The following is an 18,809-nucleotide window of genomic DNA, read 5'->3' as shown; positions in this document are numbered from 1 at the left end:
CTAAGGAAATACGTGAAAGTTTGATATTCTAAATATTCATGGCTCTTAATATCAGGTGGTGGGGCTTTAGTTAATTTTTATACATTTCTATTATGTTTAAGCATTATTTGTATTACTTCAACAAAATGTTTTTCCAATAATGCTAATTTAAATGAAAAACAACACTCATAATATGTAGAAATTATAAGATAATAATAAAAGACAACTCAGTGGAAAAGATGGGCAAGAGTTTGAAGATGCAGTTCACAGAAGAGATCACATAGCTGTAAACCTACAAAAATATGCTCAACCCTCTTGCAAACAGGAATGTGTGATTTTACAATAAAAGCATAATTTGATTTTTCATTATTATTGAAGAAATATCATAAAGTTGTTTACACGTAGTATTTCAGAATTGACAGAAATTGACACATCTTTTATAGCAGGAGCTGTTCAGAGAGTAGTATGATGGTATAGTGGATTTCCCTTCTAGAAGATTAACCTTCAAAACATATGCATATGTTCACATAAATGTACTTCAAATAGTGTTAACTATAATACTTATTTTTTGTAATAGTGAAACACTAGAATTAGTTTAACAGTACCTGAAGAGAAATGGTTTATTTGATCACACAATGAATACCTTATGTAATACATTCACTTATTGTAAATCATGATGCAACGTTGTATGAGCTGACACAGAAAGATCTCTTAGACATTTTTAAATTAAAAAATGCACACAAATTAACAGGATGCATAGCATGATCCTATTCACGTTAAAAATATGTGTATAATAAAATTCATATGTGTATATTCACATATGTAAATATATAGAAAAGTTTCTTGGGTGACTGCATATTATATTACTGCCAGTGATTATTCCTGTGCAAGGGAGGTAAACAGACACATTCCACATATTTCTGTCTTGTTTCAATTCTTGTTTATTGCAAGAAAATAAGCATGTACAGTTGTATAAACTGGCTGTGTTACCTGCCTTTTTAACTTTCTCCAAGGTAGGTTGCTTTAATAAGCTTAGTGCTGTATGCACTAGCAACAGAAGCTATGGGCACCCAGCAATTAGGCTTGAGTGTTCCAAGGTAGCAGACACTGAGGGCCATGTCAAAAGACAAGTGGAAGGCTGGCTCCCATTTGCAAATTCTAAGTCAAAGGAAACACTGAAGCAGAACCCCAAAGCAGTGTGATCAATTTCTTCCAGTAATGGAAAAGGCTGAAAACTCTCAAAGACATATTTGCTGGCAGAATAGTTATATTTATATAATGATTCAAAAGAGAATTTTTTTAATTCAATAATTGAATCTCAATTATTCAATGAAATGCTGTAGTAAATGTCACTTTGGATTATATGTGAAATGCAGATCACATATAATCAAAATGAGAATATTTTAATAAAAGTTATTATAATGTATTTTGTTTTTTTAAACTTGAGTTGATAAAAGGAAAAATAAAATATATTATCTAATATATGTTTAAATCAAGATGTTAATTCTTTAATTTTAGAATTTTATTCTAGATAAGAATTTAATATTTTTCAATAAAATTGTTGAGATTATCTTACAGTTTTCATCAAATAAAAATGTCTTTTATTAGATAAAATGCTAAGAATACAAAACTTTACAAGTCCGAATTTTAAAGTATCAATCACGTGCCATAACGTGCTTATTTTGCAGGTTAAACTTTTTCCGTGATGTTCCTGATTTCAGAGTGTTAGCCTGTGGTGGAGATGGAACCGTGGGGTGGATTTTGGACTGCATAGGTAATGAAGACACATACTTAATGTGGCTGGGTTGAGAGTAGTAACCTAAAATTCTGTGTATTTTATTTATTTTATTAATGCATTGATATCTTTGGATGCTACAGTGATATAATCGGATATCTGGCATTGTTGCACGTTACTTACTGGTTTAATGTGTTTGCTATATTTCAAACTTTTAATTGACAAAATAATTTGCAAGTATCTAAAAATCTTTCCTTTTTAATCCGCTTCTCATGGAATTTACTAACCCCTCAGAGCTATTTTCAAATCAGGCTCTACAAATTCCATTTGTTTCTTTGACCTGGGGAGGGAGCCAAAGAGAATCTTAACATTTGTGATAAAATTTACATCAAATAGATGTGCTTATTTTATTTAAGCATGGCACCTCAAAACCTTACCCTCTGTGGACATTCTTATCATATGCATCCATCATTATTATTACCATAGCTATTTTTTATTTATCATGTACTCTCTCATAGATGTTGTGCTAAGATTTTTGCCCCCCCATTCATCTTAATTCTCACAACTCTGTGACACAGTATATATAATCCTATTTTAGAGAGAGGCTCTAAGGTGTGGAGAAGTTAAATAATTAGAATGGAGTCTGAGCGCTGTAAATTGACAGAGCTGGGATTAGAGCTCATCCTTTAACCTTAACCTAGATTGCTTCTCTCTTGACATTTTTACAACTTTATTTTTATAAGCAAACAAAGCAGGATACATGACTGAGGATAAAATGTAGAATGTATCACAAAATCTTGATGATTTAGAAAAATTATCTGGTTTTTCAGAGACAGCTGTCAGAAGTGATTACTAATCAGTAAAATGATCATGAATTGGCCTTCATTAGGAGATAAATCCCAAACAAATATCCATTTCTATAGTGACTATTTCTTTGTTAAAAATGGGCCATTTCAGGGCACCTGGGTGGTACAGTTGATTGAGTATCCAATTCTCGGTTTTAGCTCAGGTCGTGATCTCAGGGTCCTGAGATCAAGCCCCGTGTTGGGCTCTGCACTCAGCTCAGAGTCTGCTTGAGATTCTCTCTCCCTCTCCCTCTGCCCCTCCTGCTCATCCTCTCTCTCTCTCTCTCTCTCATTTTTTTTTTTAAATGGGCCCTTTCACAAAAGGGAAATAATCTGTTCAAAATAAGTTTTACTGCCTATATAAATTAAAACACTTTTATTTAGTTAATGCAGGTGAGCGTATTCTATCTTTTCATGCACACAAAAGTATTCAAATTAAAAGTAAATACATGTTGTCAGCACACTTTTGGTAAGCATCTGATGATTTTAGTCTACTAACTTTTTTTTAAAGAAACAGTGAAAATTGTGTTCTTTGGCCTTCCAATAAAAAATGTAAATAGTATAATATGCAATATCTAAGGAGAAAATCAGAATTCAGAAACTTCAGAAATTAGAGTTGCTTGAACAGAGTCTGAATACTTGTGAGAATTTTAGTGAAAACGGTAGGATATTGTGAGTTTATTTTAGCTTGCATCTAAGCCTTGGTTATTACACCATGACACATCCATCCCTAAATAATCTGTTCCCTCCCCATTCTTCCACATAGACAAATACTCACTTTGAGGGGCTGAGAAAGTAGAAAAAATGAAGAAAATAATATATGTTTGTGAGAGTCATTCAAGCCATATGATGGCTTAAACAAAACTATGTGGGTGCGCCGGGGTGGCTCACTTGGTTAAGCATTAACTCTTGGTTTTGGTTCAGGTCATGATCTCAGGGTTGTGAGATTGAGCCCCGCATGGGGCCCCATGCCCAGCATGGAGTCTGCTTGAGATTCTCTCTCTCCCTCTGCTTCTGCCCCTCTCCCAACCCTCCAGCTTGTTCATGTGTGTGCATGTGTGTGCTCTCTCTCTCTCTCTATCAATCAATATAAACAAAACCATGTGGAATTTTGGGGTGCCTGGGTGGCTCAGTCAGTTAAGCATCTGCCTTCAGTTCAGATCATGATCCCAGGGTCCTGGGATGGAGCGTTGTGTCTGGCTCCTGGCTCCCTGCTCAGTGGGGAGTCGGCTTCTCTCTCTCCCCTCCTGCCCCTGCTCTTGCTCACTCTCTCAAATAAATAAATAAAATCTTTAAAAAAAATGTGGAATTTTGATGGTAGTGATCTTTACTGCTCTGAGCCCAAAGCATTATGTTCTGTAAAGCTTAATCTCGAAGAAAACCTGCTGATATCAGAGTTACCCAGTTCTTATATTGCTTACTCTGACCCAAAGCAGCACCATGGGTAGGAACAACACAGTGAAACATTTTTAGCATTTTTACTAGCTTTTAGAGTTTGATTTTTCAAAATATTTTATTCCTTAAAGTGAAATGCACCTAGAGTTGGTGTTGCAAAAGAACTTTTTATAGGAACCCACACCTCCACTTTGGTGATGTCCCTCTAGTATATTCTTATGATGCATATATACACATCCTTGAAATTTCCATGATGTTAAATCCACAACAATTTCTAACTGAGTTAAGATTCTATTTTATTTTTTTGAAGAATTTATTTATTTATTTGTCAGAGAGAGAGAGAGAGCGTGTGCACACAAGCAGGGGGAGTGACAGGCAGAGGTAGAAGCAGGCTTCCCGCTGAGCAGGGAGCCCAATGCAGGGCTTGATCTAAGGACCCCAGGATCATGACCTGAGCCAAAGGCAGATACTTAACTGACTGAGCCACCGAGGAGTTCCCTGAGTTAAGATTTTAAAAGGCTTTCTTCAGACATGAATCTTGAAAATTCCTATCACTTCGTGAATTATGGTATTTATCTGTGTTTTATAAATTGCTACAAATACATACAAATTAATCTTACTTTCTAATTGTATATAGCTATAAAACATAACTTTTTCTGTTTTTAAGTACCTAGTGGAATGCCTTCATTTCATGCCAAGCTGTCTTTTCTACTGTTGTTCCATCTGTGATCAAAATTTTATTTTATTTTAATTTTTGATTCCACAGAAAAGGCTAATGTTGTCAAGCATCCTCCAGTTGCTATTCTGCCTCTTGGGACCGGCAATGATCTAGCAAGATGCCTGCGATGGGGAGGAGGTAAAACAGCTAATGAAAATCTTAAAAAACAGAAATACAGTGCAGAGCATTTTCCCCAAAAAACTAAGCCCATCCTTTTTAATATATGACAACTGCCATGTGAATTTAGCAAATATAATTGCTGTGAGAGATATAGTATATAATTTTGAACAATAGTCTGGGGTAGAGAAGGAAATAGTGGACTAGACTGTGAGTGCACATAAAGTCATAAGTAAATTGTGAGACTTCCTACTAACAAGTAAACCTATAACCAACATAAAAGGTCTCTTGGAGGAAATAACTGGATAACATAGGGAGAACCCTAATGGATGGAATAATGATAACCATATAGAACTGAGGGTAGACGTTAGAGGCAGAAAGAATCTCAAGTAAGAGGCCCAGAGATAGGAAGCTACTTGACATACCCAAGGAACTCAAAATGGAATAGTGTGGACGAAATAGGGTAAAGGGGAAGTATTTTTAAAGGTCTTAAAATAATTTGATGTATCATTAATAGGCTCTACTTACCTGAAGATGCCAAAGAAAAGAAAACCAGATTTTGCTAAAGAAGCCAGAATTGAAACTAAGTAACTTTAGCTTAGAGTTTAAAAAGTGTCTACTTAGAGAAGTTTAAAAAGTGTCTGCTAAGTGTGAATGAGAAGTCCTTGGGGAGCTTGTTAAAAATACAGTGGCCTGACCTCACCCCAGATATGCTGAATGGAAATCTCTGGGGTGGACCTGGGCAGATGATTTTCTTTTTAAACAAACTCCCTAAATAACTCTGATTTACAATAAAAATTTGAGAACAATTTTTCCATGAGTATCAGACCAACTGGTAAACTCTAAGCTGTGTTTTGTATATGTGTATGTGTATGTGTATATATGTGTATATATATATATATATATATAACAGACAGAGTTGGAGACTAAGTTAAAAACTTGATATACGATATATTTATAATTTTCATTAAGGGTATAAATTAGTAAAAGAATATCATGAAACACTGAGTTAAATATCATAGAATCTAAAGACAGACAGACAGATGGATAGAACCATTGCTTTTAAGATGCTTATATTTGCTAGTGTTTACATATCTATATTGATTAAAAGGAAGAGAATCACACATGTGGCTTCTTGTGTATTCTTTTGAAAAATATTTTTGATATTTGAAAATTAATGGTTTCATTTAGATTCCAAACTCATAAATGGCTCCAGTCTCAAAATTGACATGGAAGTTCCATTTGGGTCATCTTCTAATGATTTTCTTATGAAACAATTTAAGATATATTATTATCAGTAGTCAAAGACACACAAAGTGTAGTATATGCCAAAGTATATATTATTAATAAACTCTCTGTGTGTGCCTTGCATGTGTTGACACTGTTTTACATCCTGGATTTAGAGTGAAAAAATAAATAAAAGTTCCTACCTTCTAGAGATTATGTTTTCATTGAGTACACAGGTAATAAATCAATGAACAATAAAATATATAAATACAAAATAAGATCAAAGCTATGTAAGACTCAAACGTATTTAGAGAATAGTAGACGGAAACCATTCAGCTAAATGATCAAGAAGGCCTCTCCAAGGAAGTAACATTTAAGCTAGATTTAAAATGTAAGGAAGGAAAAATAGCTTCTGAAATTGAAAGGGCTCAAGGAAGCTGATGTGACTCTTTAATCATCTGTGAGGCAGTGGGTAAGTAGGGAGTGGGGGTAGGGGAGACAGTGACTAGTATGAGATTGGAGAGACAATCAAGAGCCAAATAATGCAGGGGCTTTATTAGATTGAATCTAAAGCACAAAGTGAAGCTTGGAAAGAGTTTCAAAAACAGCATGATACAATGACATTTATGTTTTCAAAAATAGATTAATTGGGAGGTATATTCTTCAGTATACACTGAAGAAAATTAAGAAATTGTGAAAATGTAGAGAATCATAGTTTTCCAAATAAGAACTTGTGTTATAGTTTTTCCAGTTAGAGAATGGAGGGATTGGACCAGGGTGGTGGTAATGGGAATGAGACAAGTAGACCCAGTGGAGTTCTATTTTTAGGGAAAGACTGGTAGAACTTGTCCATGGATTGGAGAGGGGCTTTGGGGTACTGCAAGATGCCTAAGTTTAAGAAAATGCAGATGCCATTTGATAGAGTTTACTAATAAAGAAACATGCTGTGGAGTGTGATTATTTCTTACCAGGTGTGTAACTAACTTTGAGCAAGTTGCTTACCAACCATGGGCTTCAGATTCCTCATTAGAGCTTGAAAAAATGATAGTACCTGCCTTGTAAGTTCTTATACCAAACCATCAAATTGTTTGCCTAGTGTTTGTGCTGAGTATATATTTGTAGCAAGTATCATCATGCTTAGCATTTGGGAAAGAAAGGACTTTATTCAACCAATAATCATTTGGTTCACTTTAGGTCACTGGAATATATTGATTTGAAGCTTATTTTTTACAAGAATATATTTGGGAAAACACAACACTGTAAGAATGTAGGATGTCCTAGAGCATTTGCAAATACTTAATTTACATTCTCTTTGCAATTTTTCTAGTACTAATTAGTCTAAAATCTAAGATTATTTCAGGAAAAATGTTTCATGAAGAATAAGAGTTTTAGATGGAGCACACACTGACAAATCTATATTGTTGCTTTCCTTTATGTGACTTTCCTTTTTAAAAATTTCTGTGGCTTTTTAGATAGATTTGGTAATAACATTGTATCATTAAATAGAAAATAAATACTAATTATGTTTTTATTTTGTTTCTTAGCCTAGAGGGATTATAGGTTTAAATCAAAATAATGGAAGCAAAATAACATCATTCTTTTCTGGGAATAATCTTTTACTTCTATATTTAGTAAGTTTAATATGTCTTTTTTTTTTTAAAATATGATCTTCTTGAGTTTTGCAATCCTATTTATAGCTATGAATCATTATTTAACAAGCTTGAGCATAGATAAATACAAGTAGGGTGTAGGTATTTGTTAAATTGGGGACTACAATTTGGAATTTGTCATCTTTGTAGATTAGCTCTGACCTGCAGATGCCGTGAGTCTCAAAATAGATTTTGGCCTCTTTCCATTTTTATTTGGCTAGAAGGCTAATTGATATTAACCTCTTTCATACTTATCCATAAAAACTTAGACAACATAACCAGTGCTAAAGATTTTAAGGTGAGTGGCACTAGTAGAATCTAGCTGTGGTAATTAATTTTCACTAAATCCATTCCTACTTTGTTCTCTCCTGGTCAGGTGCTGTTCTTACATTTTTCTAGTGTTGTAATGAACCATGCTGCTATTAACTTGAGATGTAGCTGGGGACAAGCTTAAAATTTTATTTAAATAATTATTATTTGCTTGTATATCTGCTGAATGCATATATATAAATATCATATTATATTTTATTATATATTACAGTGTACTTCCATGCTATATTATACTATATTACATTAATATGTGTAAATCCATTTATGTCTGAAAATCATCATACTTATTTTCAAATGAGTAGAATTTGTAAAAGAGGTGAATATACTTAACTTTTTTTATTCAGATCAGTGAGGAAAACATATAAAATGTACTTGGAGGCTAATATTTATTATTTATAAAAGAAATTAAAAATTTAGAATTAAACTTTGAGAATGAGTGTAGAACTATTAAAAATGTGAAATATATGTAAGTTTATTATACTCTTGTACTTTAAATAATTCAGTGTTTGTATGGAGTACAATTATACACAAATTATTATGTATATTCATAGTTTTTGAATTATGCTACAAAAATGCAATTTAACATTTATTAAAATACCATTTAGTACTTTTAATGCTTATATCTGTCTAGTCATTGTTTGTTGTACTCTTTGTTGTATGTATTAACTAGTACATGACTATTTTATCTGTGTAAGATAAAAAGTAATGGTAGGTGCCTAAATAGGCACTCCCAGATTCTGGCTGCCTTGAATTTCTAATAATTAATTCAACTAATACATCATAAATGTAATTTATTTATCTTTAGAGAATGTTGGCATATTACAGTGCCTCTTCTTTTTTTCCTTTAACCCAATTAGTTTTTCCAGAGTTATGTGTGCTAACACCTCTAATGAGGACTCATAGCCTCTGGCATTTACTTGTTCAATGAATACATTATTAAAATATAGACCAAAGTTGGACACAGAAAAAAAACTATGAAAATATTGTTCCAACTCAAAATATCAATTCAAGAATGTGTATATATGTCTGTGTGTAGAGTTAGAGAGGGAGATATTATTTAACTTAGTACAATTCAAATTCTGTTATCATTATATGGTTGAGAACTTTCTACTCTTATGCCTCATGTACTAAGAACTTTTATGCATTTTCTCATTTAATTCTCACAATAAACAGAAGTTTTTACAGAGGAGGACACTATTTAGGGAGGTTAAAAGCAAACATTAACACAACCAGGATTAGGCTACAGTTTGGACTATAATGTTATATTGACACATTTAAGAGAAAATATTAATATTCAGGAATACCTTTATTTTCAGGCCATGTTGATTATCTGTAGTAGATCCATTAAAACTAGATTTGTTGAGCATTTACTCTAGGGCAGACCTGGTAAAAGAAACTTGTAGTGAGAAAGATATGAATAACTATAATACAGTGTACTAGTTGTTAGGTAGGGCTAGTTTGGAGAATTGTGCACTGTGGAACTGTAGAGAAACCTTTTGGGAGGGTGGCTTCTGGAGAGAAGTGCTATCAAATATAAAACTTGCAGCAGGAACAGAAAGAAGCAAGGCAACCAAAAGAAAAGGGATACTCTGGATATATAGAATAAGAGATGAAATGTCACAAAATGAAAAAGAGAAGGACCTATTTAAACAAAAATTGTTCTGTATCAATAGAGGGTAAAATGTGAGGATCATTGAGGGATGGAAAGGGACAAGTCTAAAATCGCATCCAAGCTTTTTACTTCCATAATTGGGTAGAGGGTGTTGCCTGTCTGAAAGAGAGTTAACAGTAAGAAGATACGGAAGCATTTATTTTTGAATACATTGATCTAAAGTTTTATGAGTGTATGCAGTGGAGATGTTCATTTGGCATTTGACTATACTGAGAATTGGCACCACAGGAGAGAAGTATGAGTTGCAAATTAAAGCTAAAAATAAAATATTTGTATGAGCTCACAATTATAGTTAATTCTTTATGTGTGTTAGAATTTGCTGTAAAATGCATTGTTTGGCTTTAGAATGAGACATCCACATACACACACTCAAACACATATAAATACAGCTTTTGTTATTTGGTTATATTTTTTCTCAAGATAATTTTTTTTCATTAGGTTATGAAGGTGAGAATCTGATGAAAATCCTAAAAGACATTGAAAACAGCACAGAAATCATGTTGGACAGGTGGAAGTTTGAAGTCATACCTAATGACAAAGATGAGAAGGGAGACCCAGTGCCTTACAGTATCATCAATAATTACTTTTCCATTGGCGTGGTAAGACTTTGCACTAACTGTTCTTTTAACCAGTCTAGAATAATCACTGTGTTTAAACTCTTACACTACACAGATTTACTGATTATGAATAGTTTATTTTATTTTTGTGTCAACAAAACACCTCTTTAATGAGCAATAATAAAGCTTATATGCATAAGCTTTTATTCAAAGTCAGAGAATCAGCAATAAATAAATTTTTCATGTGTTAAACAAAAGAAAGAAACTTTTTTTGCAATTGATTTGACTATTTGTGTTACTAAAATAAAGGGTAGAATGGTTTGTAAGATAGTTATGTTTTAGAATGTAGGCTAAAGCTCCACATAAAAAGTTGAAATGTGAAATTGATTCATCAAATTTTATCTTATTTTGAGATATGTATTCAAATATTATAACCAATCAGGTTTTTACAAATAGACATTATTTTAAAATTTATGGTTAGGTCTGAGGTCTAAGAAAAATGCTACTATGATTCTCAAATGCTTAATAAGTCAAAGGGCTAACTTTTCACTTAATTTATTGAAAAATCTTAGACTGAAAATAGAATATCATTTGGCAATTAAAATAGTTTTTGTAATTTTAATCCCTAAGGAATTAATAATTTTAACAGTGATTTTATATATGTGTACATATATTTTACCTGGTAGTTATGAATTCTTAAAATATATCATGTACAAAATTATATTCCATTTATCATATGTTGCTCAATATTAATCTCATGTATTTCTCTGTCATCTGCATGTGCGCACGCACACACACGCACACACACGACTAGTAGATTATAAAAGGCACTGATTGAATTCATAAACTTAGGAAGTCAAGCTACCTGAAATAATACTCTATAAAAATAATAGTCTATATATCCTAGGCTAAGGTATTATTTTTCTCTCATTGTTACAAATAATGTTTTTTTTTCTTTTTCTTACCTTTTTTTAAATTTAATTTTATTATGTTATGTTAATCACCATACATTACATCATTAGTTTTTGATGTAGTGTTCCATGATTCATTGTTTGCATATAACACCCAGTGCTCCATTCATTATGTGCCCTCTTTAATACCCATCACCAGGCTAACCCATCCCCCTACCCCCTCCCTTCTAGAACCCTCAGTTTGTTTCTCAGAGTCCATAGTCTCTCATGGTTCGTATCCCCCTCTGATTTCCGCCCCCTTCATTTTTCCCTTCCTACTACCTTTTTTTTTTTTTTCTTTTTAACATGTAATGTATTATTTGTTTCAGCAGTACAGGTCCGTGATTCAACAGTCTTACACAATTCACAGAGCTCACCATAGCACATACCCTCCCCAATGTCTATCACCCAGCCACTCCATCCCTCCCACCCCCCACCACTCCAGCAACACTCAGTATCTTTCCTGGTATTTTGATAAGGATTGCATTAAATGTGTAGATTGCTCTAGGTAGCATTGACATCTTCACAATATTTGTTCTTCCAATCCATGAACGTGAAACGTTTTTCCATTTCTTTGTGTCTTCCTCAATTTCTTTCATGAGTATTTTATAGTTTTCTGAGTACAGATCCTTTGCCTCTTTGGTTAGATTTATTCCTAGGTATCTTATGGTTTTGGGTGCAATTGTAAATGGGATTGACTCCTTAATTTCTTTTTCTTCTGTCTTGTTGTTGGTGTATAGGAATGCCACTGACTTCAGTGCATTGATTTTATATCCTGCCACTTTACTGAATTCCTGTATGAGTTCTAGCAGTTTTGGGGTGGAGTCTTTTGGGTTTTCCACATAAAGTATTATATCATCTGTGAAGAGTGAGAATTTGACTTCTTCTTTGCCGATTCGGATGCCTTTTATTTCTTTTTGTTGTCTGATTGCTGTGGCTAGGACTTCTAGTACTATGGTGAATAGCAGTGGTGATAGTGGACATCCCTGCTGTTTTCCTGACCTTAGGGGGAAAGCTCTCAGTTTTTCCCCATTGAGAATGATATTTGCTGTAGGTTTTTCATAGATGGCTTTTATGATATTGAGATATGTACCCTCTATCCCCATACTCTGAAGAGTTTTGATCAAGAAAGGATGTTGTATTTGTCAAATGCTTTTTCTGCATCTATTGAGAGGATCATATGGTTCTTGTTCTTTCTTTTAATAATGTATTGTATCACATTGATTGATTTGCAGATGTTGAACCAACCTTGCAGCCCAGGGATAAATCCCACTTGGTCGTCGTGAATAATCCTTTCAATGTACTGTTGGATCCTGTTGGCTAGTATTTTGGTGAGAATATTTGCATCCATGTTCATCAGGGATATTGGTCTGTAATTCTCCTTTTTGATGGGGTCTTTGCTTTTGGGATCAAGGTAATGCTGGCCTCATAAAATGAGTTTGGAAGTTTTCCTTCCATTTCTATTTTTTGGAACAGTTTCAGAAGAATAGGTATTCTTCTTAAATGTTTGGTAGAATTCCCCTGGGAAGCCATCTGGCCCTGGGCTTTTGTTTTTTGGGAGATTTTTGATGACTGCTTCAATTTCCTTCATGGTTGTAGGTCTGTTCAGGTTTTCTATTTCTTCCTGGTTCAGTTTTGGTAGTTGATACATCTCTAGGAATGCATCCATTTCTTCCAGATTATCTAATTTGCTGGCATATAGTTGCTCATAATATATTCTTATAATTGTATTTCTTTGGTGTTGGTTGTGATCTCTCCTCTTTCATTCATGATTTTATTTATTCGGGTCCTTTCTCTTTTCTTTTTTGATAAATCTGACCAGGGGTTTATCAATCTTATTAATTCTTTCAAAGAACCAGCTCCTAGTTTCGTTGATCTGTTCAACTATTCTTTTGGTTTCTATTTCATTGATTTTTGCTCTGATCTTTATTATTTCTCTTGTCCTGCTGGGTTTAGGCTTTATTTGATGTTCTTTCTCCAGCTCCTTTAGGTGGAGGGTTAGATTGTGTATTTGCGATCTTTCTTGTTTCTTGAGAAAGGCTTGTATTATGTACTTTATTTTGCTGCATCCCAAAGATTTTGAACAGTTGTGTTTTCATTTGTTTCCATGAATTTTTTTAATTCTTCTTTAATTTCCTGGTTGACCCACTCATTCTTTAGTAGGATGCTCCTTAGCTTCCATGTATTTGAGTTCTTTCTGACTTTCCTCTTGTGATTGAGTTCTAGTTTCAAAGCATTGTGGTCCAAAAATATGAAGGGAATGAGCCCAGTCCTTTGGTACCAGTGGAGACCTGATTTGTGACCTAGGATGTGATGGAGAATGTTCCATGGGCACTAGAGAAGAATGTGTATTCTGTTCTTTGGGATGCAATGTTCTGAATATGTCTGTGAAGTCCATTTGGTCCAGTGTGTCACTAAAGTCTTTATTTCCTTGTTGATCTTTTGCTTAGATGATCTGTCCATTTCAGTGAGGGGGGTGTTAAAGTCCCTTACTATTATTGTATTGTTGTCAATGTGTTTCTTTGCTTTTGTTATTAACTGGCTTATATAATTGGCTGCTTCCATGTTAGGGGCATAGATATTTACAATTGTTAGATCTTTTGGTTGAATAGAACCTTTAAGTATGATATAGTGTCCTTCCTCATCTCTTATTATAGTCTTTGGTTTAAAATCTAATTTGTCTGATAAAAGGATTGCCACCCCAGCTTTCTTTTGGTGTCCATTAGCATGGTAAATGGTTTTCCACCCCCTCACTTTCAATCTGGAGGTGTCTTTGAGTCTACAATGAGTCTCTTGCAGACAGCATATCAACAAGTCTTGTTTTTTTTTATCCAATCTGATAACCTGTGTCTTTTGATTGGGGCATTTAGCCCATTTACATTCAGGGTAATTATTGAAAGATAGGAATTTAGTGCCATTGTATTGCCTGTAAGGTGGACTGTTATTGTATATTGTCTCTGTTCCTTTCTGGTCTATGTTACTTTTAGGGTCTCTCTTTGCTTAGAGGACCCCTTTCAATTTTTCTTTTAGGGCTGGTTTCATGTTTGCAAATTCCTTTAGTTTTTGTTTGTCCTGGAAGCTTTTTATCTCTCCTTCTATTTTCAATGACAGCCTCGCTGGATATAGTATTCTTGGCTGCATATTTTTCTTATTTAATGCTCTAAATATATCATGCCAGTCCTTTCTGGCCTTCCAGGTCTCTTTGGATAGGTCTGTTGACAATCTAATGTTTCTACCATTACAGGTTACCAGCCTCTTGTCCTGAGCTGCTTTCAGGATTTTCTCTTTGTCTCTGAGACTCGTAAGTTTTACTACTAGATGTGGGGGTGTTGACCTATTTTTATTGATTTTGAGGGGGGTTCTCCGTGCCTCCTGGATTTTGATGCCTGTTTCCTTCCCTAAATTAGGGAAGTTCTCCAGTATAATTTGCTCCAATATACCTTCTGCCCCTCTCTCTGTTTCTTCTTCTGGGATCCCAATTATTCTAATATTGTTTCATCTTATGGTATCACTTATCTCTCAAATTCTGCCCTCATGATACAGTAGTTGTTTATCTCTCTTTTTCTCAGCTTCTTTATTTTCCATCATTTGGTCTTCTATATCACTGACTCTTCTGCCTCATTTATCCTAGCAGTGAGAGCCTCCATTTTTGATTGTGCCTCATTAATAGCCTTTTTGATTTTGACTTGGTTAGATTTTAGTTCTTTTATTTCTCCAGAAAGGGTTTCTCTAGTATCTTCCATGCCTTTTTCAAGCCCAGCTAGTATACTTATAATCGTCATTCTGAACTCTATTTCTGACATCTTACTAATGTCCATTTTGATTAGGTCCCTGACAGTCAGTACTGCCTCTTGTTCTTTTTTTTTTTTTTTTGAGGTGATTTTTTCCCTCTTGTCATTTTGTCCAGAGGAGAATAGATGAATGAGAGAATAGAATGCTAAAAGGGTAACCATGACCCCAGAAAAATATACACTAAACAAATCCGAAGAGACCTGAAACCCAGGGAAAAGAAAGGGAAGGGAAGGAAAAAGAAAAAAATAGAAAAAGAAAAAGATAAAAAAAAAAATATATGTTCAAATATGATCAGGCTGGTGAATAGATCAGTGCCACACACTACATTTTGGGCATATTTTGGTCTGTTAGGAGAAACTGCGTCCCAAAATTTTAAAGAAAGAAAAACTTATATATGTACAAAAATAAGGGTAAATACGATGAAGGGATGAAATATGACTGTAAAGATGAAAATTATAAAAGATGTTATAAGAGACTTTATAAAAGGAATTGATAAGGAGTTGCTTGAAAAAAGAAGGAAGAGAAATTTTAAAAAAAAGGGAGAGAATGTGATTGGGAGGAGACTAGAACAAAGCCATACACTAGAGATTTAGGGTGTATTTTGGTCTGTTAGAAGCAACTGTATCCCAAAATTTTAAAGAGAGAACAACTTATATATATACCAAAAATAAGGTTAACTACTATGAAGGGATAGAATATAACTCTAAAAATGAAAAAAAAAATTTTTTTTTTCAAAAAGGGATTGATAAGATGTTGAAGAAGGGAAAAAGAAAAATTCAAAAAAAATAGAAAAAGAAAAAAAAGAAAATTAAAAAAATTACCTTTGAAAGACTAAAGAATCAGGGGGAAAAAGCCATGAATTCTACATGCTGTATTCCCCTAGTGCTGGAGTTCTGCCATTCTCATTGATCAGTAAACTTGGTTTTGGCTGGCTGTTCTTGCTGATCTTCTGGGGAGGGGCCTGTTGCTGTGGTTCCCAAATGTCTTTGCTGGAGGCAGAATTGCCCCATCCTTGCTGGGTCCGGGCTAAGTAACCTGTTTGGGTTTGCCTTTGGGAGCTTTCTTCCCTGCAAGCTTTCCATACAGCTTTGGAGGCCTAGAGTGAAAATGGTGGCCTCCCAATCTCGGCCCCAGAGAAGCTGAGAACTCGGGGCCCCAGTCCTCAGTGTGCCCCCAGAGAAAAGCATTCAGTCACTCCCATCTCACTGTCTGCAGCTGCACACCGTGCTCACCCGGCCTGTGACCAAGCGTTTCTATCTCTGGCACCCGTCTCCGTGTGGAGTCTCTAAACCCAGCAGATCCCTGCAGTGCCCTCCCGCACTGCTCCTCCCAGGGGAGGAAGGAGAGTCTGCCCGGATCTGCTGCTTGTTGGGTCCCTGCTGGAGGAGCAGTGGCCCGACTGTGCCGCGGATCACGGTTTATGGCAACCCCAAGCAGAGAGCACATTCCTCCACTCCGTCTCTGCAGCTGGCTTCCCCACTCTGATACCTGAGAGCTCTGCCGCACTTAGGCACCCTCGGTCTTTCTGTGGCCCCGAGAGTCCTGAGACCACACTGTCCCAGTGAGGGTTCCACATCCCCCTCCCCCTGCTTATCCACTGGAGCGACCTACCTCAGCGGAGCTGACTTCTGAAAGTTAGTTCTGATTTTGTGCTCCACTGCTCTATCACTTGCCAGTAGCGGCTGATGTAGGCCCCCTCTGCCGCCATCTATCTTCCCGAATATTGCCTCGGATTCACTTCTCTGCACCTTACCTTCCAGAAAGTGGTCACTTTTCTGTACAGAGAGTTGCTGCCATTCTTTTCTTCGATCTCCTGTTGTGTTTGTAGGTGTTCTGAATGGTTTGATACCTATCTAGCTGAATTCCTGGGACCAGACGGAATTTAGGTCTCCTACTCCTCTGCCATCTTGCTCCGCCCACAAATAATGTTTTATATATTTAAAGAGCCTCAAATAATGGTACATAATGAGGCTAAATATGCAGTCCTTACTAATACTATCACAGTTATTATTTGCAAGAAAAGTGTAATGCTTTGATCCATAAAATTCCTATTTATCTTTGATATGAATATGCATAATAATGTTTTTAACAGCTTTACTGGCATGTAACTTGTGCACAGCCTAGTTCACTCATTTTAAGTGAAGCTTTCAATGATTTTACTAAATCCATCCAATTTTAGAGGATTTTCATTACCTAAATAAGAACCCTCACGCCCATTTGTTATCAGTTCTGGCTTCTTCCCCCATTTCTAAGCAACAACTAATCTTCTGCATCTAAGAACTACCTTTTATGGATATTTCATATAAAAGAAATCAGACAATATGTGGTGTTTTGCATCTGGCTTCTTTCATTTCACTGAATATTTTTGAAGTTCACCCATATGAATTGCATGAATACCGTATTCTCTTTTATTGCTGAGTAGCCTCCCATTGTATGGACATAGCACATATTGTTTAGCCATTCACCAGTTGATGGGCATTTAGATTGTTTTGAGTCTTTGGGTATTAGGAATAATGCCATTCTCTTGGGTTCCTTCGGTGTATTTTTGTTTGTTTGTTTTGGTTAATACACTTTTTAACTCCAGGGTTCCCATTTGGTTCTCTTTTTATAATTTCTGTTTTTAATTTGTATTCTCTATTTGAAGAGTCATTGTTGTTATGCTTTCCTTTATTCTTTAAACATGGTTTACTTTAGTTCTTTTGACATGTTTAAAATAGCTGTTGTGAAGTTTTTGTCTGATAAGTTCAACATCTGAGGCTCCTCAGAGAGTTTAATGACATCTGAACTACATCCAAGACAATTTTTCCTTGAAGTATGTGCCACATTTTGCTATTCCTCTGCATGTCTGCTAATATTTTGTTGGGAACTGGATATTTTATATAATTTATTGTAAGAACTTCGGATTTGGATCCACTTACAGTGGTTATGGTTGTTCCTATGTTTGTTTAGTGACCCCACGCTAATTATGTGGAAACTTTCTCTCCTGTGGCATATGACTCAATTTTGTTTTGTTTTTTCTTTTTAATTCTTGTTTTTATCTTAATCCTGGCTTCCTGGGGATCACCCCTGCATCAGCATGATTGGTCAGAGTTTGTGCTCAGTTAGTTTGAGCCAGTGAGTCTTCATCTGTTTGCCACTGGATCTGTGTGTTCATTGGGGAACACCCATAAACTTTAGGTATTCAGCTTTTAATATCTGCTGACCCTTCTTTTGTCTCCTTTGCCCATGTATAAGAATTCTCACTTAGCCTAGGATATATAGACTACTAAGGCCCTTTTTGGTCTTTTCTGAACATGTGTGCAGCCTTGTCCATGCATAGAGCCTTTCAGACAGCCAGGGATATGTGGCAAATTGTCAAGGCCCATTATGGCTATCTCGTTCCCAAGATCTGTTGAGTTTCTGGCTAGTTGGCTGGTTAATGGCTTGCCTTAGTCAGTTCTGCAAACTCAGGCAAGCTGTGACATTGGCTTTCTTTATCCGTGTGCCACTGAGATTACTCTTCTTTTAGATAATTTCTGGGTCGTGGAGTTTTTCTACCTTCCACTCCAAATGCAGTCAGTTCCCTTGACAGTAAAGTTGCTTGCTTTCATGGCTTGCCTACTGTGGTAGAACCACAGCACCGATGGAGCTGGAGGATAAGGCGGCATCCCAAAGTGGAATCATTACAGATTACCACTGTTTTTATCTGAGGTTTCATAGTGTTTCCTGAATAAACACTTCTCAATTTGTATATGCTTTTAGTCAGTTTCCATTGGCCCTCAACAGCAGATAATTCCTCCCCACCACAGGAGACACTTGGCAATGTTTGCACACACCTTTGATTGTCAGGACTGAAAGGGGATT

The 18,809-nt window shown here is 35.3% G+C and overlaps 1 protein-coding gene across 1 annotated transcript in view; it reads left to right on the top strand.

Moving 5' to 3' along the window:
- Positions 1-18,809, top strand: part of DGKB (diacylglycerol kinase beta) — a 401,327-nt gene that overhangs the window by 163,309 nt on the left and 219,209 nt on the right. The window contains exons 18-20 of the mRNA XM_035020662.1: positions 1,668-1,753; positions 4,721-4,810; positions 10,106-10,266. Of these exons, the coding sequence (XP_034876553.1) occupies positions 1,668-1,753; positions 4,721-4,810; positions 10,106-10,266 (337 nt within the window). The remainder of the gene's footprint in view (positions 1-1,667; positions 1,754-4,720; positions 4,811-10,105; positions 10,267-18,809) is intronic.

This window comes from Mirounga leonina, unplaced genomic scaffold, assembly GCF_011800145.1.
Source record: "Mirounga leonina isolate KUSES-001 unplaced genomic scaffold, KU_Mleo_1.0 Mir_174, whole genome shotgun sequence".
Taxonomy (NCBI): Eukaryota; Metazoa; Chordata; class Mammalia; order Carnivora; family Phocidae; genus Mirounga; species Mirounga leonina.
The sequence above is the reverse complement of the archived record's forward strand: the minus strand, read 5'-3'. Positions and strand labels throughout refer to the sequence as shown.